Genomic DNA, 25,567 nt, shown 5'->3' with positions numbered 1-25,567 from the left:
CCTGACTTTCCACACTTCCCGTAACATCTGCGTCCTGTCTCTTGCTGTCTATCAAGTTACTATTCCTCTGATTCAGTGTCCAGCTCTAATACAGTCTCCTTCATAAAATATTTTTCTTTTCTTATTGAGTGGGTCAAGGCCTGGACATTCAGTTTTTCAGACGTCCCCTAGGAGGGTCTAATGTGTAGCTAGAATTGAAAACCAATTCCCCACATTCAGGAGTTCCAGACCAACAGCATCATTGTCATCTGCAAACTGGTGAATAAAAATCTCTCGGGTGGGTCCAGCAATCTGTGGTGGGACAAGCCTTCCAGGTGATTTCTCAACAAATCACACAGATTTCAGAGCCACTGCCCGAGGCTAAATGCACGTCCGCTCCCTCTTCCAGTCTTCTGTTTTACTCTATTTTGCTTTATGGCTGTTATAGAATTCACTTCTTCTCCCTGATGATACCGTTATGTGTACAGATTCCTTGTCTTCTTTTTTCTATTATAGCTCTTTGAGATGAGGGGTAAGTTTGTCTTGGGAAGTTTATCTTCCCATTGCATTTATCAAAGTATTTTACATAGGAAACGCTCTATAAATAGTGTTTAGGTGCATTAAATTATTTAACTGTAACTGGTAGAGGTGGGCATAGGGCATGGCATTCACACACATATGGATCTTTTTTTTTTTTGAAACAGAAATACAATATATGCTCATATGTAACAGATACACGGCAAGGCGTTTAAGATTCTTTGCTAAGAAAAATAGCATGTGTGTTAATCGAACCCCAGAGTCATCGCATAAGAAAACATTTGAATGTACCTTTCCTGGAGAAAGCTGCAGAAACTCCTTGGTACAAATTACCTGCCATTGTCAGTAGTTACCTGCTGCACATTAGAGTTCTTTTGCACAGGAAGACAATTATCTTCCTCTTTACTTCCAATAATGCCTTCTCTTCCTGCTGTTTTCTTGAATTAAGGATGTTAATTTCTTCCTCAATCTTTCTATTACTTGTAACCACGAATACTCCGAAATTACTCCTAAGCAATCTCTTCTTGGTTTTCAGAGCCGCAGGCTGACACTGACCATTTCTTTAAAGGGGCTCTTAGCTGGTCTTTAAAAAAACATAGCCCTCAGGCGTCTCTACTTCCTCATAACCCTTGAGCCATTTTAACACTTTCACTGAAAACCGTTTCATTTCTGGATGTTAATTTATTTATTTACTAATTAGATGTCAGAAAAGGCTTACTTAGTGAGCCAGTGAGTTCCCTATTATCATTTCGTTGTTTTTTTTTTCCTTTTTTTTTTTTTTTTTTTTTTTTTTTAGGGCTGCACCCACCTCATATGGAGGTTCCCAGGCTAGGGGTCCAATCAGAGCTGTAGTTGCTGGCCTACACCACAGCCACAGCAACTCGGGATCCGAGCCAAGTCTGTGACCTACACCACAGCTCACGGCAATGCCAGATCCTTAGCCAACTGAGGGGGGCCAGGGATCAAACCCACATCCTCAGGGATACTAGTCAGGTTCGTTAACCACTTCACCATGGATGAGAACTCCTTATTTCCATTTTAAAGGGAAGTAATGCAAGTTTACCCAACTAATAAGTAGTGAGGCCAGAATTTGAGTTGAAGACTTCTTCCTCTTTAAAGCCCATATCTTTTGTACTGTATTAGGCCATCTCCGTGAAGAGTGACTTGTACACTACAAACAAACTTTCTGTTACTGAGTTTTGGTGTCAGCTATTATCAGGTGCCATTCATTGTTCTGATTCGGTACCATTCATTCATTGAATGTTTGTGAGGTTTCCATTTGTGCGAGAATGGGAAAGACAGAAAATGAACAAATAAATCCGTAAAGAACATATGGCAGATAATGAAAAGGGCAATGAAGAAAATCCAAAACTAGTTGCTGTACCCGGAGGGTGGTCATTTAGAGTGGTTAGTTACGAATGGCTTAACTATTAGGTGATATTTGAGTAGAAACATGAACCACAAGGAAATGGCCTTGCCAAAATATGGGGGAAGATCTTCCCCCAAACAAAACATGGGTGCATACAGGTGATAGCAGTCGTTTATCATGTCTGAAGAAGACACAGGTGGCCAGGCTGATCCTAGTACATTGAGAAGGATGATGTGTGTTGAGAGAGGTGTGTAAAGTCCTGGTGATACGGGCCATTGTAGGGGGTTGGAGTTTATTGCAAGAAAAGAAGTCTTTGGAAAGGTTTCATTGCATTCCTGCTGTCCCACTTGTATCTCCTGCATCGATTGCAAATAAATTTCCAATCGTTGAAGCTTTCAGGAAGCAGTAGGGAGGCATGGCGAAGCCAGCTGGCTGTTCTGACCATTTCTTTCGTCTCCAGTCTCCAGGGGAATAAAGATGAGGTCCTGTACCTGGCGGGTGGGAAGGGGGTTGCCATATGCATCAGAGCCCTAACACTGCTTTCCTGAGGACACCCTGGTTTAGCTGTACCCCTAATGAAGAGGATTGAGCCAAATATACCCTCCTGTGGCCAGTCACAAGGCTCTTGATTGATTTCCTTCAGATTCTTACAAAGTACAGCATGTAAAGTGTCTGACTCAGAAATTCTGAGAAATTCAGAAGGAGGGCGTTTTTATTCCCTTCCTTCACCATCCTCACACTTTTGCAGTCTCTCTTGTCTCACTCAGGCTTTCCTTTGTATTCCCTCTGGCCATGAGCCACCATCCCCATTATCCTCATTTTTTTCCCCCGACCCTACATAAATGTAATTTATCATTGCCGAACACTCTCATTTTAATGCATCCTGTTTATTGGCAAAAAACACCACTTGGTGACTAATGAGATAAATGTAATGTGAACAACATTCCTTGTATGAAAGTTCTCCTTTCATCTTGAGGGGTCTGGATTAGCTGTTTTCAAATACTATTTTCAGTATGATGTCAACAGTAAAATAGAAAAATCAAAAGGAAACAACTTATACATTAGTTATTTGGCTCATTTATTCTTTTGGTGAAGCTTTATACTGAATTCTTTAGGGCTTATGATTTGGGGTATCTAAATGTAAATTCATCATTTTTACAGAAAGAAAACATCATTTTTCAAAGGTGCGCCTTTGTGGATAAAGAATGGCACATTGTCTTTAAAGAAAATTTTTTAAAAGCCAAGATACATCTTATATAACAAGTAGAAGGAAGAGAGGTTTTATGTTAACAAGAAAAGCTACACAGATAGCAATCTCAGAGCCATATATTTTGAACAACTTTTTCAACTGAGAAATGTCTGGCCAGAAGCATGTTTATGTTTTGGCTGTTCTCAGGATAGCACCTCCATAAAATGTGTTATGTATCTCCATCTCTGAGGGAAGAAAATGAAGTGAATATATTTTGGCATGAGGCAGATATCAAAAATGGCATGGCCTTACTACTATTTCATATCTTTACAATTGTCAGACAGCATGAGAAGATAAAGAACAGCAGGACTTCAACCTCTCAACCCCATCTGCAGTCCTAGGCGTGTCACCCAACTAAACTTGGGTCCGTTCACTGGCGTGGGTAAAGCCAACCTCTTAACACCTGGTTGTGGTGAAGGAAGGTGCAGTGTTTATTGCAGGTGCCAAGCAAGGAGTCTGGACAGCTAGTTCTCAAAGGCCTGAACTCCTCAATGGCCTTCAGAGCAAGGTTTGCTTTGTTTTGTTTTTGTTTTTGCTTTTTAGAGTTGCATCTGCAGTATATGGAAGTTCCAAGGCTTGGGGTCCAATTGGAGCTGCAGCTGCTGGCCTACACCACAGCCACAGCAACTTGGGATCCAAGCTGCATCTGTCGCCTATGCTGCAGCTTGTGGCAATGCCGGATCCTTAACCCATTGAGCAAGGCCAGGCGTCAGACTCTCATCCTTGAGGACACTATGTCAGGTTCTTAATCCACTTAGCCACAATGGAAACTAAGAGGTTTTTAAAGACAGGATGAGGGAGAGGGATGTAGGGTGTGTGATCAGCTCATGGACACTCTTCTGTTTATTCGGTGGTGAGATAATCAGGAGTCAACATCATCAAACTTCTGATTCTAACAAGTCTGGGGTTTCTGTGCTTGGGGGCAGCATGCAGTTAACTTCTTCCACCTGGAAGAAGAAGTCTCTGCCAAACAGCTCAAGGACATGGCTCAGAATATGATCTATAACTTCGAGGAGGAACCAAAGGTCTTTGACTTTGTTGAATGGTTAAACTATTGTTATTTAGTCTTACTTGGCTGTTTTCATGTTTTTCTGCATTTCTCACTTCTTTGATTAATGTTATTCTTTGGAACTTGGAGAAGGGCTAGGAGGCTACAGTTTTTCTACAAGCCAAGAAGGGGGCAGAGGATGGGGGCAGGGGGGTGGAGGGGGTCTGTTTCAGGAAGGCCCCGTAGGGACCCCTTAGAGGAATATGCCTCTGTCCCCATCTCTTTCTTCCCTCAGAGTCTTCAAGTCATGATGCCCTGTTTCCTATTCTTTTTTTTTTTTTGGATGGCAAACAGTACACCCAAGTTTGAAATGGAAAATTTTGGTTCTGTTGATGAGAAGCTGTGGAAATTACCTTAAATCAACAAAAGTTTTAACTTAATAAAGTCTGAGAGAGAGCAAGAGAAACAGAGAGAGAGAAAACCAATTAAAATACCAATATTGCCTTTGTCCTTCAATTGTTTCTCCTTATAAAGCTGCAGATTTTAGAGTTACTCTTTTTTAATTAACTGGAAACACTCCAGATGCATATTTATCTCCTCTGGAGCAATTTTCTATTTGCTTTCTATCCTATCAGCCGAATTCCATTTTTTAGATATATCCATGTTTCTGTTTCTTTAAGACTAGCTGTAAACTAAATGTGTCTATTCAGTGTATTTCGGTCTTCAGATTAGGAGTGTGGAGTTTTCAGCGTTGAACATTTTGTTTTATATGAGAAGTGATTCTTCAGTAGCAGGAGAAAACAATGACATCTACGAAGAATTTGAATTCGTTTAGAATGCTTAAAAGTGTTCTAGATTTCTTGTATCTGACATCTATGAAGTTATACTTAAGGGTCATATGCTTACACAGTTGGAACCAGAGGAGCTTCTGGAAACTTACTTTTATTTGACAAACCCTGCTTGCCCCCCAAGTACCAGGGGCAGGAATGAATTTTTTGAGGAAGTGACATTTTTGCAGGGGTCTGAAAGAGAAGTGGGGTGACAGTGTTGAGGGAAAGGGGATGGGAGATCAAGTTGTGGGGGATTTTCCGGCAGACAGACTAGTCTTGGAGAAAATCCTATAGGGGAAAGGAGGACTGGAATTCAGGAGGAAGAGGGGCATGAAACAAACGTATGAACAGCATCAGCGTGCCCTCCTTTACTGTCAGTTCTTCGTCAGCTTCCTTCAACCCTCTTGTCATTCAGGACATGCTCCAGCCCCATTTCTATTTGCTGAAAGAGTGTAAATATTTAGGATGCATCTCAAATGTATCTTCCCTGCAGGAAGCCTTTTGGTATGGCCTCCGATGGAATTAATCACCCTCTTCTTTAAAACTTAAGAGCCTCTGTATTTTCATTCCTTTTACTTGGACTTGTGGTCTATTTACCTGCCTGTGTGTATCTGAGGGCAACTAGGTCCTAGTCCCCCCTGTGTTTGGTACGTAGTAAGTATGGCAAAAATAGTTGAATTGAATTGCACTCCAGGTTAATTTCAGTGTATTGGTCTTTGGTGGGGGGCGGGAGGGATTATCATTTTTTTGAATTTATTCCAGTACCCAGTCTACTTCATTTTATATTCAGAAAATCCTGAGCCATTTGAAGGGTACAGATGCTGACTCTGTGGGAGATTTCTCTCAAGAAAATTCATCAGCATAGCCAAGGTTCATAAATTTCATGAGACAAGATCAGATAAAGTTGAAATTATAGTGGCACTTTCGAGAGTCACCTCTCTTCTTTATTTGAAACACGCTATAATTCTGTTAAACATTGCCACCATTGCTGAAAATATGATATAGCTGCCTATGTATTTTTGCATGTCATCTTATTTAATTATCTGGATTGTACTTACTCCTATCTGAATTTACACTAACTCATTTGCCCTTGGAAAGTTGTAATTATGTCTAATATGTATTTTACTTTTACATTTAAGCAATTTTTTTGGGGGGGGGTCTTTTTAGGGCCTCACCCATACCACACGGAAGTTCCCAGGCTAGGTGTCGAATTGGAGCTACAGCTGCTGGCCTGTGCCATAGCCACAGCAGTGCCAGATCCGAGCTGCATCTGCAACCTACATCACAGCTCACTGCAACACCATATCCTTAACCCACTGAGTGAGGCCAGGGATTGAACCAGAATCCTCATGAATCCTAGTTGAGTTTGTTACCACTGAACCATGATGGAAACTCTACATTTAAGGAATTGTTAATACAATTTTTAGATAAGGGCAAGAAATGTGATTAGAATGGCTTATTCATGAGTTTTTCCATTTTTGTGATAAGTCCTTCAGTGCAATTGTATTCATCAAAGATGAATAGATATTCTGGCTCACAAAGAGAAGCAGATAAAATCATCTTCAGAAACATTTGAAGAGAACTACCTTTCTTGTGATTTGCTGTTGTTTTCACCAAAGCAAAAGGAAGCTCCCAGTACCTTATGCTCAGAATTTCCTTTGGAATCAAGAGAGCTGGAAATGTCCAAGAGAAAATAAGCACACCCTGAAGACTCAGGAAAATAGACTCTGTGAAGGAAAACTGTCAGTGCTTATGGGAGCAAGACTGATTCTTATTTTTAACTCTGCTGACTTTTCTCACTGATCACAAGGACAATCAGTCTTTAAAAAATATATTCGAAGCATCCCAGGCGAGCTCCTTCCATGAAATTTTTTCCTCTTGCATTTGTTCTGTTCCTTTTTGCTGACTTTTCAGTCTTCTTTTGTTTGGTGGATGCACCATGGAAGGTGAATGAATCCTTATAAATGATCTTTTCCAAGTTTTACCCCTTCACTAGTCAGGAACTTGAGCTTGGGCCCAGAGCTTTGGAAAGCAGAGACATAATTGTAATCTAAAAGAAATTAATAGCAATTTACCGAAACTCATAATTTATGTGACGAATAGAGCATTCTGCTTATCAGATTAGCCATCTACTTACATAACCCACCCAGCTTCTATGGAGGGCAGAGCTCTATCAGGTATAGATTAAAGTTTGTGGAGTTCTGTCAGTCATTCAGGAAGAAAATCAAGCATGTCTTAGCTTGACGTCTGGTAATTTCAGCCTGCAGGACTCAGTTGTTTTGGCCAATTCCTTTGCATCTTTCTTGGCACGCCTCAAAATCCATCCCCCTGAGAGGTGTTCCCACTTCCACAAGTTTGGTCTTTTTCCTTCTATTCCCTTTATAAGCCTCTATTATAACACTTATCCCATCATGCTTTATTTTCTCTTTATGTGCATCTGTTTTTTTCCTTTTCACCTTGTCTTTTGGGTTTACCCATTACTGATAGGGTACCTATTAGTAGACGATTATCGAATGCTTGCATGTATATACATGCCCCACATTTGGGGCAACCAAACCAGGACACAGAACATAAGCAGTGGTGGGGTCCTGACTGACATCATAATGTTTTTCGGCAGAACATCTGGAGTTTGATGTGGGCTCTGATGGCAGTGTTGAGTGGGATTGGGGGATATTCTTAGGGTTCAACAATGTGTATTGTGCACCCCTATGCAAGTTCATATTTGTGTACATCATTGGGAATACAGAGATGGGACTCTTAAAGGGGAGGAAGAGTTGATGCGATGAACAGGTTATTTTGAAATACTCTCCTCACCCACTGTGGGGGAGGTAACAGGGTGGCCAGGGAGTATGGAAGAGGAACACTTAAGGGAGACCAAGGGAGTATGGAAGAGGAACACTTAAGGGAGACCAAGGATGGAGTGGCTTGGCCAGGTAAGGACAGGAGAGAGGCTGTGGGAGGGAGTCACATGAGCAAAGGCATTGCGGAACCACTATAGGTGAGGAGCGGCAGAAAGGAACCAGGAGGGGTGGGCAGGACAGGTCACGGGGGAACTTCAGATGCTGGCTGGCTGATGAGTTTAGGCTTAAGCCTATACAGGAGAAGATCCACTTATGAGTTCTAAGGGTGAGGGGGCAATACATTTTTAACTGAGCGCGATGGGGTTACCACTGAGGACAACTTAAGGATGAGAACAATGCTAGTATCAGAAGTAAGTCAGAAAGAGAAAGACAAAAGCCGTATGTTATCACTTACAAGTAGAATCTAAAATAAGGCACAAATGAACCTATCTACAGAACAGAAACAGACTCATAGACATAGAGAACAGACTTGTAGTTGCCAAGGGGGAGGAGGGGAAGGGAGTGGGATGAACGGGGATATGGGGATTAGTCGATGCAAACTATTACATGTATAAGCAATGAGCTCCTACTGTACAGCACAGGGGACTATATCTAGTCTCCTGGGATAGACCATGGTGGAAGATAATATGAGAAAGAGAATGTATATATGTGTGACTGGACCACTATGCTGTACAGCAGAAATTGACTCAACATTGTAATTGACTCTACTAATTAAAAATAAACTAAAAAAAAAAAAAAAAGACTAGAGTCAGAAAGACTGACTAGGAAGCTATTAAAAGAGTTCAGGCAAGTGATTGTAAGAACCCTACTCAAATAGGGATGGAGATGGAGAGGAAGAAATAGATTTTGGAAATACTTGAGAGGTAAGGGGAAAATATCTCCTCCATGGAATAATACATGGTGTGTTGAGAGGGAGATAAGAAACGTGCTGGATTGGGCGCCTGGATTATTATCTGATACAGTGAAGAAATGAGAGAAGAAGCCTCTTTGGGGTTGTGGTGGCAAGATGCTGAATTGAATTGGGTTTGAGATGTGGGGTTGACATCCAGAGGCTCTGTTCTGAAGGTAGGTTGGAGTCACTCACATAGAGGTCGTGGTTAAAGCCAGAATAATGCTTGGAGTTTCCCAGGTGGTGGCATCTTACATAAGAGAGGTTCAGTGAATCTCTTGAATGCAAGCAGTTGGCAGTGGCGGTGCCAAGACTCACATTACGTATTTCCACAGGACACACTCCTATCACTCCGAAGCAGAGAATGATCCCACTATTAATGTGTTTGGCTTGGGGAAATGATTTCATGCAACCTTCACCACTTATAATCAAAGAGTTAAGTACAACACAAATATGTGAAATCTTCTTTGGGGAAAAAAGTGGAAATTACAAAGGGCAAGGAAACATTCTGATTTGTTTTGTTTTCTCTGAAAAAGGATAGTTTTCATAGCTGTAGAACTAGAAAAGAAGCTATGACAAAGACTCGAGTAGAAGAAAAAGGAAAAGGGGGCTGAAATAGTTGGCATCGTATTGTTAATTTAAAACAAAATAAATGATCTCTGGAGTCTGACTGTGAATTAAATTCCCTAATGTGTTTTTAGCCTCATAATGAATCTACCTCATAGAATATTCCACATCGTTGGGGAAGGAAAATTCCTCTACATACATTTTAAATGCCATCATTATTAGCAATATGCATTATTAACCATGTTCTTTGCATCAAATTCCAAATTGAAGTATTGAAATATACACTAGGTAATGTTATATGTACTAACATAATTTAATTATTTAATAATAATAATGATACATTGTAATTACATATACAATATTTTAATAGAATAAAACTGAACTTCTAAGGATTTTTTCTGTTAAGGCTGTCTAATCTCAAGATGTTTCATCATGCAAAATTAAAAACTTATAGTTTTCTTCCATTCCTAGCATATTTCATACAATCGTGTACACATTAATAAGTTAAAAGCTTCTTAGAGGTGCTTCAGTTGATAGAAACTTTGAACCTCATCTTGATACTTGAGAAACTGATGAAGTCAGTTGTAACATTAGACACATTCAGAAAACACAATGGGAGATAATAGAGGAACAAATCCTTTTCTCAGCTTATCGAGAAGCGTTTCTAGTAGATCTAATGTGACGTTCATTTCATTTCTTAGGAGCCAAGTGAGAAAAAACAGAAATATGCTTCATAGACCAAGTGACATTTAGGTCATGGGAAAAAATATTTCTCATTGGTTTGAAATTTCTACAGGGATATAAAGGAGAAAAACCCAGAGGGTTAATGATGTGGAATATCCTGCTGTAGTAATAAATTGTAGGATGGAAAGTTGGTCAGACTTGGATTCCAGTTCCCACTCTTGCCTTGACCAGCTGTATGACTTGGGGCAAGTCCTCAGTGTTACTGAGCCTTGCTTTCCTTATTTGCCCGTCGGAGCCAGTGATGCTTCACAGGCTGATGTATTAGCTGAGAGGAGGTTTGTATAATCCTCAGTATTTGCCTAGCACAAGGAGGTAGCTGATCACAAAGCCTTGTATCTGAAAGTGAGTTTCATGGAAAGTGGGTTTCATGGTTTCCTGCAGAGCAGCTTACTTGGAGAATAAAATTTGTATCAAAGGCTTCCCAAGATACTCTGTTGAAGCAGGTGACCTCACTGCCTGGGGTGGGAGGTTGGGGGAGATGTGAAGGGAATCTGCATAAAACAGCTCTGCAAGATGGAGCTGGAGGAGCTTTATTTGTGCAGAAACTCCTGAGAATGACCTGAGTACTGGGTTTGATGTTCCCCCACCTCCTTCTCCTTGTCTGTCCCTGTCTTTATTTCCTCCTTCTTCTCCTTCTTTACCCATTCATTCATCCATTCATTCAACTTCTGTTAATATCTGCCGAGTCATCTCCCAACTGCCATTGCTCATGCCTTCCCCTCTCTTGAGGGAATTAAACTTTGCGCAGACTTAAATTCCGTGATCTAAATGGACCATTTTTATTCTGACTCTTAAATTGTCCTTATGCCTTAAAGACAGTCCCTTTGCCTAATACCTAGGTGTCCTAATGTGTTCACTGATGTGCTTTTCTAGCACTCTGCTCAGCCCTTTTAGATCATTCCTCATGCTGGATTGTAATTACCTATTTGTGGTCCTCTCTCTCAAACATAAATTCTTTGCAGGTAAATATTTTCTTATTTTCATCCTTTATCCCCAGTGCCTGGCATTGTGCCTGGCATTGTGTCTGGCTTGTTTATTGAACAAATAAGTAAATACGTAAATCTGGGGTTTAGAGATGCACAGATTTGGGTCCCTGAGAGGAAAAAAGATGACCCAGGAGAGTTCAGCGGGAGAATAGTGAGGTGAGGCAGAAAACAGATGCTGAAGGGATGGGTAAGGAAGAGGAGCCCATGGAGGAGGCAGAAAGGCAAAGTGAAGGGAGTGTGTGGAAATCAACAAGGCACTCAGCCAATGTCAGAAGACTTAGTGGATAAAGAACGTGAAGAAGCTGGGTGCTCAAGAGTGCTATGTATAGGAAGAGATGCAGAAAATAATGCCTGGAAAATGTCCACTGGATTTAGCCTGGAATTCATTGGCATCAACAGGGAGAATGGTGTGAGTAGTGTGTGTGTGTGTGTGTCGGGGGGTTTGGGGGGATCTGACTGCAGTCAGCTCATGGGAGTGGTTCAGAGGTTTGGAAGGAAGATTACCAAGCTGATTTCTTTGGGAGTAATTTTGCCTAGAAGAGGAAGGAGGTTGTTGGACAGTATCTAGAAGATACATGGACTCAATGAAGACATAATCACTTTTTAATTAGAATGCACTTGACCAAACTTAAAGTTCTTTGCAAGAAAGATTCGGTAATGGATGAGCTTATTTCTTGTCTTTCCATACTGATGTTCATTTTTCTTTAATTATTTGCTTAGTGATTCAGTTAACGAGTGTTGACTGAGCAACTGGCAATATTTGGATCAGGCAGTATTCTAGGGGCTGGGCATACAGTAGTAAACTGATGTAGTCCCTGCCTTCATAGACTGTTGAATTCCAAATAGTTCTTTATAACTTACCTTTGGTCTGTTAGCCCATCTGAGGAATAAAATTACAAAACAAAGAGTCACAAGGGATTTTCAATTTCTTAATGTATTTTCACTTACCATGCTCACTAATCTAAATTCTGCTAATGATGTCTTTCTAATGTCTGTATGTCCATTTTTCTAGTCATATTACATTTTCCCAAGCTTTCCCTCTGAAGCAGACTGTCCAGTTATTTATGAGACTCATTTTGAATTGTCGTCTGCCTTAAGTCTTAGATGATAGTGACAGTTCCACACAGCATCTGCTGATTTTAATTAAACACTTTGAAAGTTGAAGATAGGGCAGTGACCTAATTTGTCTTTTTCTGGCAGTTAATTTTTTTCCATTGTAAGTTAAGTTTATAAGCAAAATAGTGGGCATGTATATTTGTTTGTGATGGAGAAAATTTGTTATGCTTGGCAATTTTTTTCTTGACCAACTGCTGTTTGTGATAGATGTACATGGCACTGTATAAGGTGATGAGGTCATAAGTCTTTGTCTACAAGGTGTTTACAGTTTAGTGGGGGGAAGAAACATGTAAACAAAATCCTGCAGTACACAACAGGATGTAATGATGTTTAGAAATGCACCAGGTGCTTGGGTATGTGGGAAAGCCACTAACTCTAAAGATCCTTAGGAAATTTGAGAGAGGAGATGATGTTAAAGATGGATCTTAAAGAGTGAATAGTAGGAGGGTGGTGACACCAGCAAAATGGTGGAATAGTAGTTTCTGATGCTCCTCCCCTCACAGAAACATCCGTTTGAATAATTATCCATGGATAAGAATACCTTCATAAGAGAAATGCAAATCAAAACTACCATGAGATATCACCTCACACCAGTCAGAATGGCCATCATTAATAAATCCACAAATAACAAGTGCTGGAGGGGCTGTGCAGAAAAGGGAACCCTCCTGCACTGTTGGTGGGAATGTAAACTGGTACAGCCACTATGGAGAACCGTTTGGAGATACCTTAGAAATCTATACATAGAACTTCCATATGACCCCGCAATCCCACTCTTGGGCATCTATCCAGACAAAACTTTACTTAAAAGAGACACATGCACCCACATGTTCATTGCAGCACTATTCACAATAGCCAGGACATGGAAACAACCCAAATGTCCATCGACAGATGATTGGATTCGGAAGAGGTGGTATATATACACAATGGAATACTACTCAGCCATAAAAAAGAATGACATCATGCCATTTGCAGCAACATGGATGGAACTAGAGACTCTCATACTGAGTGAAATGAGCCAGAAGACAAAGACAAATACCATATGATATCACTTATAACTGGAATCTAATATCCAGCACAAATGAACATCTCCTCAGAAAAGAAAATCATGGACTTGGAGAAGAGACTTGTGGCTGCCTGATGGGAGGGGGAGGGAGTGGGAGGGATCGGGAGCTTGGGCTTATCAGACACAACTTAGAATAGATTTCCAAGGAGATCCTGCTGAATAGCATTGAGAACTTTGTCTAGATACTCATGTTGCAACAGAAGAAAGGGTGGGGGAAGAAAATGTAATTGTAATGTATAAGATAACATGTAAGGATAACCTGACCCCCTTGTTGTACAGTGGGAAAATAAAAAAAATTATAAAAAAAAAAAAGAATACCTTCATAAGAGATAAGGATTCCAGGTAAAGGATTCCAGCACCTGAGTGGAGCACATAAACAAGAAAGGATGCGTTGAACAGGATAGGGAAGACAATTGCACTTTATCCCCATCACCCCTCCCTTAAGGGTGGCTAGCCCAGTGTGGGGAGAGGCACCCTCCCCATGGAGGAAGATGATGAAAGTGAGCACCCATCTCCACCATGGACCCCAGTGCCAGGATAGCCCCCATGGACCCAGTACCAGGTGGGCTCCTGCAGACCCAGGCACCAGGCTGATCCCTGTGGACCTAAACTCTAGGCCTGTCCACCTATTGACCCAGCCACCAGATCTCCTTGCCTGCATATTCCATTGGATGGCCCCGAGGAATTTCTATATGGACTGACTATGAAAAGCCTTTCAGCTGAAGCCAGTCAGTAAACACTGGAAGAGTTACTTCTTGCTTCAAAGGCACAGACACCAACACAAGACCACAAGGATCATGAGTAATTAAGGAAACATGCCATCATCAAAGGGACAAAAAGCTTCAGTAACTAACTCTAAATCAATGGAGATCTCTAAGCCACCTAACAAAGAATTTGAAATAATCCTCAAAGAAATATAGTGAAATATAAGAAAACCCAGAGAACTAAATTAGGAAAACAGTGAATGTACAAAATGAGATGTCCAACAAAGAAATAGACACCATTAAAAAACAAACAAACAAACAATCAAAAAACCAAACAGGAACCCTAGAGTTGAGGAATACAGTGACCAGACTGCAGAATTCAGTAGAGCACTTCAGCAACAGATTTAATCAAACAGAAAAAAAAAAAAATCAGTGGACTTGAAGACAAGATATCTGAAATCATCCAGTCAGAGGAACAAAAAGAAAAGAATAAAAAAGAGTAAAGAAAGCTTACATGATTTATGGGATACCATTCAAAGAAATAGCCTGCACATTACTGGAGTCCCAGAAAAAGAAGAAAGGGACACAATGCTTATTTAAAGAAATAATAGCCAAGAACTCCCCAAATCTGGGGAAAAAGGCACTTTCTTTATAGGATCATAGTTTTTGTTTGTTTGTTTGTTTGTTTTTTAAAAATGGTAAATAGAATATAACCTTTAAAAATTGTCAGTCACTATGTTGTACACCTATAATTTGTACAACATTATACATCAACTCTTTATCTCAATTTTTAAAAAGCATGAGCATTAGAAATATGATCCTTACTCGAAAAAAGAGGGGTCTCTGCCACTGAGAGTATGTAATTTTACAAAGCGAATAGAATGAGTGCAACTCAGTGTGATATTAGTGAGATACATTTGTTTCAGTGGGGAAGTTCTCAAGATGTCATATTTGAGCACGGTTTTGAAGGATCAGTGGAATTCTGCCAAGCAGAAGAGCTAAGAGGGCATTCTAGGCAGAGAGAGTAATACAAGAGAAGGTGGGGAGGTTTTTATATGAGTGGTGTGTTGGAGGAGTTGACCTTGAACATGGCAGGGCAAAGATGGAACAGGACATCTGTTGCTGGATTGTTAGGAGAAGCCTTGAATGCCCCAAGCATAGACTTTGGGTGCTAGGGATATGTAAATGGCTTTAAGAAAATTAATGAAATGGGTGTATCTAGGCTTTATAAAGGTAATTTTGAAGGCTCACTGGAGTCAAGTAAAGAAAGATGTGGAAAAGGAGCTGACCTGTCAAGTTCCGGTCAACTGAATCATAAGATTTTGTGAGTTTAAACCTAAAAATCATCCTTTAATATCAAAGTGCCATGCTTTCTGGAGACATAATTGTTATTAAACTAAATGAAATTCATTTAAAAAATAGAACTATTACCTGACTTTACTGTTACTCCTGCATGTAATGAGACTTTTGTTAATATAGTTCAGCTTAATTCTTAGGAAGGATTTCTTATTTTTAAGGATTTGCTTTTTCTGTCCATTTTCACAGAGATTGTGTTCTTTAATGGCTGGGCATGTCGTTGCCATTGGGAAATCTGTTTATATGCAGGATTTTCATAATAGGAGGTGCCTGTACTCATATACATGTTGCAGGTACAGGAAGGAAAGTTACTCTGGAAGATGCACGAGAGGAGGAACTGAAGTCGTAGTGGAGTAAAGGAGTTCGAGGAAAGCAGAGGGTAGATTTTAATCCCGTCAAGTCATGGTTGGAAGGCTGTCAGAAAGGAGAAGAGTCAAATGAGGTTATGACGTAGAGGGACTAACTATCTCTGACACCACAATGCCGTTTTCAGGGCCCAAGAGAAGTCTCAGGATGCTTTTTGTAATGTGAGAAAGGCTTGCTCTCTGTGGTCACACCTATTGTCTTGTGAACTTTCCTAGAATCCTTTTTCCCAAGATGTCAGTAGAAATGGAGCTGCCCATTGACATCAAGCAGTTCTGTAACAGCATAACCTTAGGCATTCTGTTTATGATCAACCAGAAGACAAATTTATCTGAGAAAATCCAAGTTTATCTTATCATTCAGGATTTCTCTTCATGTAACTTTAAGTAAAGCCTAGTTCAGAGATGTGAGGCTAATGCTAATGGTGTGGGCAGGGAAGATGTGTGGGATGAAGGTGCAAATCAACACTCTCCTACCTACCAACCCATCATATGTGGGCACAGGTTGAACCGACCTGGTGATTTTCATTTGTGCAAGAGATCAGTGTCTTTTAATGAATTTTTCTGTAATTTTTTTCCCCGATGTGATTGCTATGATAGTCAAATGCAGTTTAACAATAATACTTGTGAAACACTCAGTCACACCTAGAGTCAGCTGCACTACTGTTGTAATAATGGCGTATTACAACTGGTATCCATAACTGACCCAACGCTGTTCTAGTTCCTTTTCGAAATACAAAAAAACTGCTAAAATCCAAAAGCTACTTGACACAGTTTAGAATACTTGGGAATAGGACATGACATTAGGCAATGTATATCTGAGTCTGGCCAAGTGAAAAATTTCTATAAATTATTATAAATATAGAGCTAGGATCTCATAAGCAATATCTGGAGAAGAAACAAGAATCTAGCAGAGATCTGAGCTGAACACTGTAGTTGTTCCTTCTTATTTATAAAACACCCATGGCTCTTATGCCTTAATCACCTCTTAGAAATTGGGTATCCTCCAGCATGCCCAGAAAAGGGAAAAAGTGCCGAATGAGATTGCCAGATACCTACCACTTGTGTCATTGATTTAACCTCTGTGTATCTCCTTTGACAAAATTAATAGGCTGAAATAGTTCCTATCAGGTTGTTATTGCCTCTCTTTATGTAAAAACCTGGCCATCCCTGGAGCACCAGTCTGACCCTATAGAGCTATGATTTTTATTCTTAACTTATGTGTGAAGTCAATAATTCTTCAGTTGGTCCACTAACTTACCTAACTCTGCATAAACTAATCTCAATGTTCCCCAAACTCATTTTTTTTTTCAAGGATTGCAACTAGAGCTTTATTTTCTAAACAATTTAATTTTTAAAAGTCTGCTTTTTCTTTCATGGCAAACATCATTTTCTCTATTTTCATTATCATGATCTTTTTTTTTCATTTTTAGAAGTTTTATTGAAGTATAGTTGATTTACGATGTTGTGATAATTTCTGCTGTACAACAAAGTGAATCAGTTATGCATATACACACATCCTTTCTCTTTCAGATTCTTTTCCCATTATAGACTAGCAGAGAATATTGGGCAGAATTCCCTGTGCTATACAGCAGGTCCCTGTTGGCCAGTCATTCCATACACCACAGTGAGCATATGCCAATTGCAAACACCCAGTCCCTCCATGACCATGGTATTGTGGATGCTGAACTCTTCTAGGGTATCTTGCAACTCTAAATGTCCCTAAACTGTCATATCTTATGCATCATGTGCTCCTTTCCATTTATTCTTACTTTTTTAAAATTGGGCAGATCTTCTCCACTGCTTACCAAATTAATTACAACTCCTGAGTTTGGTATTTAACTTACTTTTGATATGGATCCAGTCCACTTTTGCCCAGTATTCTCTCTTCATGCCTTACATGGACTTGCTCTTCAGCCAACTTGGCTTCATCCATTTCTTTCTGTTCTGTTGTTCATGGTGTTGTCTCCACTTGAATTGCTGGTTTTTCCATTTCGAGCTGTCCAGAATGCCATCCATTCATCAAAGGCGAACTTTCATACCATGTTCTTATGTGGCCTTCCCTCTTCCCCATGGGGGTGTATCCCAGTCCCTCTCTGCCCTATCCCTTTCTGCCTTTCATTATAGTTACATGAATATTTGCCTTTGCTATCAGACTGTCTGAGATATTTTCCCAAGATTCATTTCATTGTATTATTTGACTTGGATATATTTATAACATTTTTTATTGTAACTTATGACATTACCGCCTTTTCATTGGCATTTTATTCTATAGCAACTAAATGGAAAAACATTATCATGATATATCTATTTTATATGGCCAGGTTAATTTACAAAGTTGTGACAACGAAGCCTGATGCATGCCCATGTGAAAGGAAACCTACTCTTCATCCTACATAAAGTAGCAAAAGTGCTTTCAAAATAGTCATAATAAGATTTGCTGTATTGAGACAAAAGACCATGACTTCATTCTTACTAATCTCAGAAGCATAATAAACTGTTGTCAGTTTTGGCATCAATCCAATTTTGCCATTAACTTTCTCATAAATTTTGACTAAAGCATATTGCAAGACTTTTGTAATTAAGGGAAGTGCATTAGAGATTTATTTCCTGTGGAAATTTATTTGTCGTAGTCCAAAAAATACTGAAGTTCTATGAATACCTGTAAACCTGAGGGATGGCAAAATACATGGCTGAACAATCATTTTTCTGAGGAAGGAGTACCCAAATTTAGTGGCAGCCTCAAGTCCAAATTTTTATTTTAACAAATAAATTGATCAAATTAAAATATTTGTTTTCTGTGTAAATGTCACAGTAGTCACAAAGAAGCTATATCTCCTGGTTGTTTTCTCTGGAAGTCATCAGCCCATAGACATATTTTATGATAATTTGTTGCTTTTTATAATCATGGATGAACAAATATTAACTACTCACCCAAGTCCGGATTAGTAAATGCATTTAGCTCAATTTGTGGTAGGCTTTTATCTTCTAAAATTATTTTGAAGGATACAGTTGTATCATGAGATGTTTTTTCTATTTTAGTTTTGCTGTATAGCAGCTTAGAAAAGATGAGATTCCTTCTGAATAAGACCTCACTTGATGGGGCATTTATACATTTTAAATCCTATAAAATTATTTTTTCTTTTGGCTTTCTTTATCAAATATATTTTTCTTTAAATATTTTTTTCCCAGTGAAAATTTGAAGATTTCTACTAAGTCAATTTAAGTGGATGTACCACAATTAGATCAGCAAGATTCTGCTTTGAAGTGGCCCAATCAGTGACAACTTTTTTTATCCTGTTTTTTTGTTTGTTTGTTTATGGCCACACCCAGGCACATGGAGGTTCCCAAGCTAGGGGTCGAATTGGAGCTACAGCTGCTGGTCTGTACCACAGCCACAGCAATACGAGATCTGAGCCACACCTACGACCTGCACCACAGCTCACAGCCAGATCTTTAACCCACTGAGTGAGGCCAGGGATCGAACCTGCGTCCTCATGGATACTAGTCGGGTTCGTTACCACCGGGCCCCAAAAGCACCTCTGACAATGTTTTTTTTTTAAAGAAACATTTCTTTCAGAACTTAGGAAGAGTGCGTAGTGTGGCCAGCTATTGTGGCAGGTTCCTAGAGTGAAGTTTTCCTTAGCTCGTTCTGATGATATGGAATGCTTTTATAAAATACTTTTCTTCCAAATCCATTCAAGGTGTTAGAAGGCCTGCAGTTTCTAAAACCAGCACATCTGATTAAGGCATTTAACCACACACTCCTTTTCTTTAACCTAAAAAAGTTTCTTTTCTTTTTAGACCTGAACTGATCATGTACTGTTTGTGTACTGATCATGAAGTTATATGGGTTCCAAATATTCCTCTTACTTTTCATTTTGTACATTATCATGAAATGTTTTAGATGACCTCAGGGGAAAGCAGGAGGTTTTGGCCTTAATTTTTTTTCCTAGCTATGGCTTAGAAAATGCTTCAAAAGAAACCTCCCACCGTGTGCACTTGAATAGTAGTTATCATTGTCTATTGCACGAGTCCTATTTACCACAGTACCGAGCACTTCAGATGCATTGATTAGACAGTTCTAATAACGATTACAGGAGGGAAGTGTTTGAGACCCGGGGAGCTAAATAATTTGTCCATGGATTTGCAGGCTCCTTTTAAAATTACTTTTTCTACCAAGCACACTTGAAGTAAGGCATGAGGCCGTCCCATTGAGATGCCCTCCCTCAGGGTTCCAGCTGTGAAGCACCCGCTGTTTGTTCCAAGCATAGAGCAATGCTAGACCAAATACAAAGACAGAAAATGCGAGAGTCATGGCTGAGCTCATAGTTTACCATCTTAGTGGCCCACAAATGGAAAGGAAATGCAAGTGCTGAGTTGTAAGCTGTTCTGAGGGCTCTGACCTGCTGAGTACTACAGGCAGACAGGGGGCCTATATACCTTGAGCAGGGAAATGAGAGATTAAAGTTGTCCTACACTAGGTGGAGATCCAGAGCCAGCTTCTCTTTGGAATCAGGTGGTAAAGAAGGGCTCCACCACTTCTGAGCAAAAGATGCAAACTCTGCTGCCCACGACTCTGGAGACATAGCTTTTGTGGGGGTAAGATGGCAGGAGGAAGCTGGCATAGCCATTAAACTGAGAAGGGAACCCAGTTATTCACTGGTTCAGTGGTGTGGCTGGTATGGTAATAATCCAGATGTCGGTACAACGTTGCTACTCAAATCACCAATATGAAACTGATTAGAGATGGGTAATTCTCAGCACAAAATCATTTGTAAGGAAAGGATGAGGAGGAGTTCCCATGTGGCTCAGTGGTAATGAATCCAACTATTATCCACGAGGACTCAGGTTCAATCCCTGGCCTCGCTCAGTGAGTTAAGGATGTGATATTTCCATGAGCTACAGTATAGGTAGCAGATTTGGCTTGGCTCTGGCATTGTTGTGTCTGTGGCATAGGCTGGCAGCTGTAGGTCCAATTCGACCCGTAGCCTGGGAACTTCCATATGCAGCCCTAAAAAAAAAGAAAGAAAGAAAGAAAAGGATGATGAGACAGACATAAGGGATGGAGCTGTTACAAGGAACTAAATAAAATTAAATAAAACATCCTCCCACTTCAAATGAACTTGCAAAAGAAACCTCCAAAGTACATTAGGAAGCCTAAAACTAAGAAAAAGTGAAGGAGTTCCTGTCGTGGTGCATTAGAAACGAATCCAACTAGGAACCATGAAGTTGCGGGTTTGATTCCCTGGCCTCGCTCAGTGGGTTAAGGATCCGGCGTTGCCATGAGCTCTAGTGTAGGTCGCAGATGCAGCTCAGATCTGGCATTGCTGTGGCTCTGGCGTAGGCTGGCAGCTACAGCTCTGATTAGACCCCTAGCCTGGGAACCTCCATATGCCGTGACTGCGACCCTAGAAAAAAGACAAAAAAAAAAAAAAAAAAAAAAAAAAGCAAAGGAAATTCACCGTTGAGAATAAATTTGACCTAGACCCAGAAGAAATTAAAATATTAAGACACCCTGGCAAAATATATTTCGGATGCTCAGGATATAAACAAAGGATTGTCAACCATGAAGAAGGTAGAAAATCCTGCAATAAAAATAGTCAATTAATTATTTACTGACAAATATTTAAGATCAGACTGTGTTCCACACACTTTATAGGTGCTATCAAATCCATATCCACATGGAGTTTACATTCTTGTGGGGAGTTTACCTTTTATTCTCAGAAATGAAATAAGGATAGGCTGAAAAGGAGTTTTGTTATGGCTCATCAGATTAAGGTTCCAGCTTTGTCCCTGTAGTGACTCAGGTCACTGCTGTGGCACAGGTTCAATCACTGTGCGGTGGGCCTGGCCAAAGAAAGAGAGAGAGAGAAAAGAATAGGCTGAAATCTTGAAAATTAAAAATAAAATTCCCAGTAGAAAGGAGCAACTCTAGATTGACGGAGTTTTTTTATTTGGAGAATATTATTTTGGAAATCACTAAAATTGTTGCAATAGGCAATAAGATTTTAAAGTGTGTGTGTGTGTGTGTGTGTGTGTGTGTAGAGAGAGAGAGCAAGAGTGAATGCATTATGGAAAGAGATAATAGCTGAGATTATTTTAGAATTGAAGATAAGACTCTTTAAATTGAAAGTACAATCTAAGGACCTATCTGGATAAATAAAAATAAATCATCCCCTAAACACTTTGTGATAAAACTTCAGAACATTGAGGATAAAAACCAAATCTTAACCTATCAGAGAAAAAAATATAGACTAGCCTCAAAACAAAAGACAACTTAATTGAGAGCAGACACCAAGAGCAATATTGAGAGGAAAAATTCACTGTCAATCTAGACTCTAGAATTTTATGCCAAAGTGTACCACTGACCAAAAAAAATAACTTTCAAAACTGAATATTCCCAAGGAAGCAAGCCTAGAACATGTGGATTTAAAAAAAAAAAAAATAGTAAAGAGGAATAAAACTTCTGAATGTCATTAAATTTAACTCTTGCTGTAAAAATAATAACAAACCTCTATGTTAAAAAAAGATGAGACTATACAAAAGTAAGAAATATGAAAAGGCTGGAGTTCCCTTTGTGGCGCAGTGGTTAACAAATCCGACTAGGAACCATGAGGTTGCGGGTTTGATCCCTGCCCTTGCTCAGTGGGTTAAGGATCCGGAGTCGCCGTGAGCTGTGGTGTAGGTTGCAGACGCGGCTCGGATCCTGCATTGCTGTGGCTCTGGCGTAGGCCGGTGGCTACAGCTCCGATTGGACCCCTAGCCTGGGAACCTCCATATGCTGCGGGAGCTGCCCAAGAAATAGCAAAAAGACAAAAAAAAAAAAAGAAATATGAAAAGGCTGTAAAAGAAGAAGAGATACAGATGGATGATAAGTATGTGCGAATTGAAAATAAAAATACCCCAAGTTGAAATTCTAATACCATCGAATGATCACACCTGTTTCTCTGGTGCCGCCCCCAGGGCCCGCTGTGTGAGTGACCTTGTAAGGCAAGGAGGTGACAATTGCCAGCTTCTGCCTGGTGTTTACCCTGGGAAGGGAGATGTGGAATAATAAAAGTGGGGACGTGTGAGCCACAGGGAATTGCCTGTATCTGTCAGAGTCTTAAGAAAATATATTTCTTCAACTTTTACAGTAATATTCATTACTGTAAATATCAATGAGCACTTCCTCGGTGCTATGTACTGTCCTAAGCATTGTATTTGCATTAATTCATTTCTTCTTGGCAGGCTCGTGAAGTAGAAACCAATGCTATCCTCAGATTACAGCAGAGGGAAGTTAGGCACACACACCAATTAAGTAATCTCTGTAAGGCCATACAATAAGCAGTGGAGCTGGTGGGAGCTTTAATCATTTTTTTCTGACCAGAAGGCTATTTTTTTTGCAACCCCACCAGTCCTACTGTTCAACATGTGTACTTGTTCACTTGTCTTTAAAAGGAACTCATTTGTTCTTTGGATTCTTACAGGGCCTTCTACTTGGACAAGTCAAATTCACCACCAAACTCCACATCCAAAGCTGCCTATGTAGATAAGGTAAAGATAGAAGATGGCATTTTTGTTTGTTTGTTTGTTTGTTTTGCCTTTTCTAGGGCTGCTCCCATGGCACATGGAGGTTCCCAGGCTAGGGGTGGAATTGGAGCCGTAGCCACAGGCCCACACCAGAGCCACAGCAATGTGGGATCTGAGCTGCGTCTGCGACCCACACCACAGCTCACAGCAACGCCGGATCCTCAACCCACTGGGCAAGGCCAGGAATTGAACCTGCAACCTCATGGTTCCTAGTCGGATTCATTAACCACTGAGCCACAATGGGAACTCCAAAGATGGCGTTTTTTGATGCTTTTCTATTTTCCCCTTATTTAACTTTTCTCATGCTGTTCTTGAGTGCTGTGTAATTATCACTATCCATGGTCTTCCATTCTGTTACCTCCGTCATAAAATATTTCAGACTATTGCTTACAAGTTATAACGACTGTGAGTTATGGCCCATCTAAAAGGATTTCTTTCTACTAAATATGTTGAACTTGATGTTCGTCATTTTTCTCTGCAGCTAATGAGGCCTCTCAATGCTTTGGATGAACTTTATCGACTGGTGGCCTCGTTTATCAGATCCAAGCGCACAGCGGCCTGTGCCAACACAGCTTGCAGCGCCTCGGGGGTCGGGCTGCTGTCAGTGTCCTCGGAGCTGTGCAGCAGGCTGGGGGCCTGCCACGTCATCATGTGCAACAGCGGCGTGCACAGGTGCGTGCCCTTCCCAGACCTCCTTATGTTCACAGGTTCTTGTTTATTACATCTGACGCCATGAAATTCTAACTGGAGACATCCAAAGGGCTCAGATGTATTTGGAACAAGATGTTGGAAATTAGATACATCTTGCCCAGTAATTTTCTGCTTTCGTTCTTCTCTCGTCAGTGACTATTCATACCAGTGGAGGCAACCCCACACTTACTTAATTGTGGCCTGGCATCTTATCTGTCTTGAATTGATATTGCAAGAGTTATGCTTGGGGACCAAGATTGTGCATCCATTTTATTTACCCTGGGAACTTGCTTGGTAGGAGTCGGCCATTAGCGAAATAAAACGTTTTTGGTCGCATTTGATAGATATTCCACTCTTCCATGTTCTGGATCCCTCTTACCTAATTGGTGTGAGCTCGATGATGCCTTGAGGGGACTCCTGTCTTCCTGCTCCTGGCAAAATCATAGTTGAGGAGCCTGTACACTCTGCTGTTCCTGGAAATGTAAAGAGACATCTTAGAAGAGTCCTATTCAAGAGGTTTATCCTAAGCAGCAGTGCGCTTTTGGGGACCACCAGGGTAGCTGCATGAATTTCTGCACCTGCACAGGATGCAAAATGTGAGTGGAGGACCCCATGTCAGGTCCTTCTTCGTAATCACTGGCTCCGCTTTGGTCACCTCTCCGTTTTCATGGCGAAATGAAACCATGTTTGTAGAAACAGCAGAGAAGAATTTAGTCCTTAATCTGAGTAAGCAGGGAGTCTTCTGTCCCCAGTCAGAGTCTCTTCTTACCACTTAGATTTTTGAGAGGATGGTGGTTATTGTTTATTCAGATTTACTTGGCACTTAACCCGAGCAAAGGACTGCATTTGATGCTGTTGGCTGGGTAATGTCATAAAGTGTTATGCTCATGTTAGAGACATGAGACCTAAACGAAAAACAACAAAAGCAATAATAAAGAAGAAGATAACAAAGTCATAATACAAGTAACAAAACACATCTCCTGGACTATAAGAAAATGTAAACAACCTACAAAAATTATGCTAAAAATAAGATTCAGAAGGAATATAAATCTTCAAGAGGGTTAGAATTGTCTGTGGAGAAGGCAGTATGCGAACTGAGTTTTGATGGGTTGGCTTGAAGAGGTAGAAAGAGGGAGAAAAACAGTGCAGGTCAGCAGCCTCTCCTCTAGAAATCCATCTGACATGATATGCTTGAATCTAGTTTTCAAGTCCTAGATAGCGTGTCTTTGTTAATGAACTGTGGCAAGCCTTCATTTCTCTAAAAGTTTCATTTTGAGGATGACACAATATACAGAATTACCCCCTTTAATTGATGTGTACTTTGTGCTCCATTGCAAGCTTACTAAGAGCTTAATTGAAAATATCCTCTGCAACTAAATGAATAAAATATTGTTTCATCATTTTTTTCACTAGCGGAGAAATGCTTTCTCCCTCTGTTAACTCATATTCATTCATTTTGTTCCCATTCATTCATTTATTCATTCATAATTCATTCACTCAATAAATACGTGTTGAGCACCAGTTATGTGCCAGCGCTGATCTAGTTGCTGGGGATACAGCATGGAAAAATAAGCTCCCTTCTCTCCTATTAAAATGTAAATCGTGTTGGGGAAAAACAGAGGACAAAGTCATAAATGGGTAAGGTGGTAAGTAGAGTAAATAAACAGAAGTCAGAGGGATAAAAAGGGACAAGATGGGATGA

The 25,567-nt window shown here is 40.2% G+C and overlaps 1 protein-coding gene across 2 annotated transcripts in view; it reads left to right on the top strand.

Annotated features, from left to right (window-relative positions):
- Nucleotides 1-25,567, top strand: part of PREX2 (phosphatidylinositol-3,4,5-trisphosphate dependent Rac exchange factor 2) — a 283,847-nt gene that overhangs the window by 216,538 nt on the left and 41,742 nt on the right. For both annotated transcript variants that reach the window (XM_021089269.1, XM_013996689.2), the window contains exons 36-37: nucleotides 23,073-23,139; nucleotides 23,657-23,847. In XM_021089269.1, the coding sequence (XP_020944928.1) occupies nucleotides 23,073-23,139; nucleotides 23,657-23,847 (258 nt within the window). The remainder of the gene's footprint in view (nucleotides 1-23,072; nucleotides 23,140-23,656; nucleotides 23,848-25,567) is intronic.

Source organism: Sus scrofa, chromosome 4, assembly GCF_000003025.6.
Source record: "Sus scrofa isolate TJ Tabasco breed Duroc chromosome 4, Sscrofa11.1, whole genome shotgun sequence".
Classification (NCBI taxonomy): Eukaryota; Metazoa; Chordata; class Mammalia; order Artiodactyla; family Suidae; genus Sus; species Sus scrofa.
Note: the sequence above shows the minus strand (reverse complement) of the source record. Positions and strands in the feature narration are given on the sequence as shown.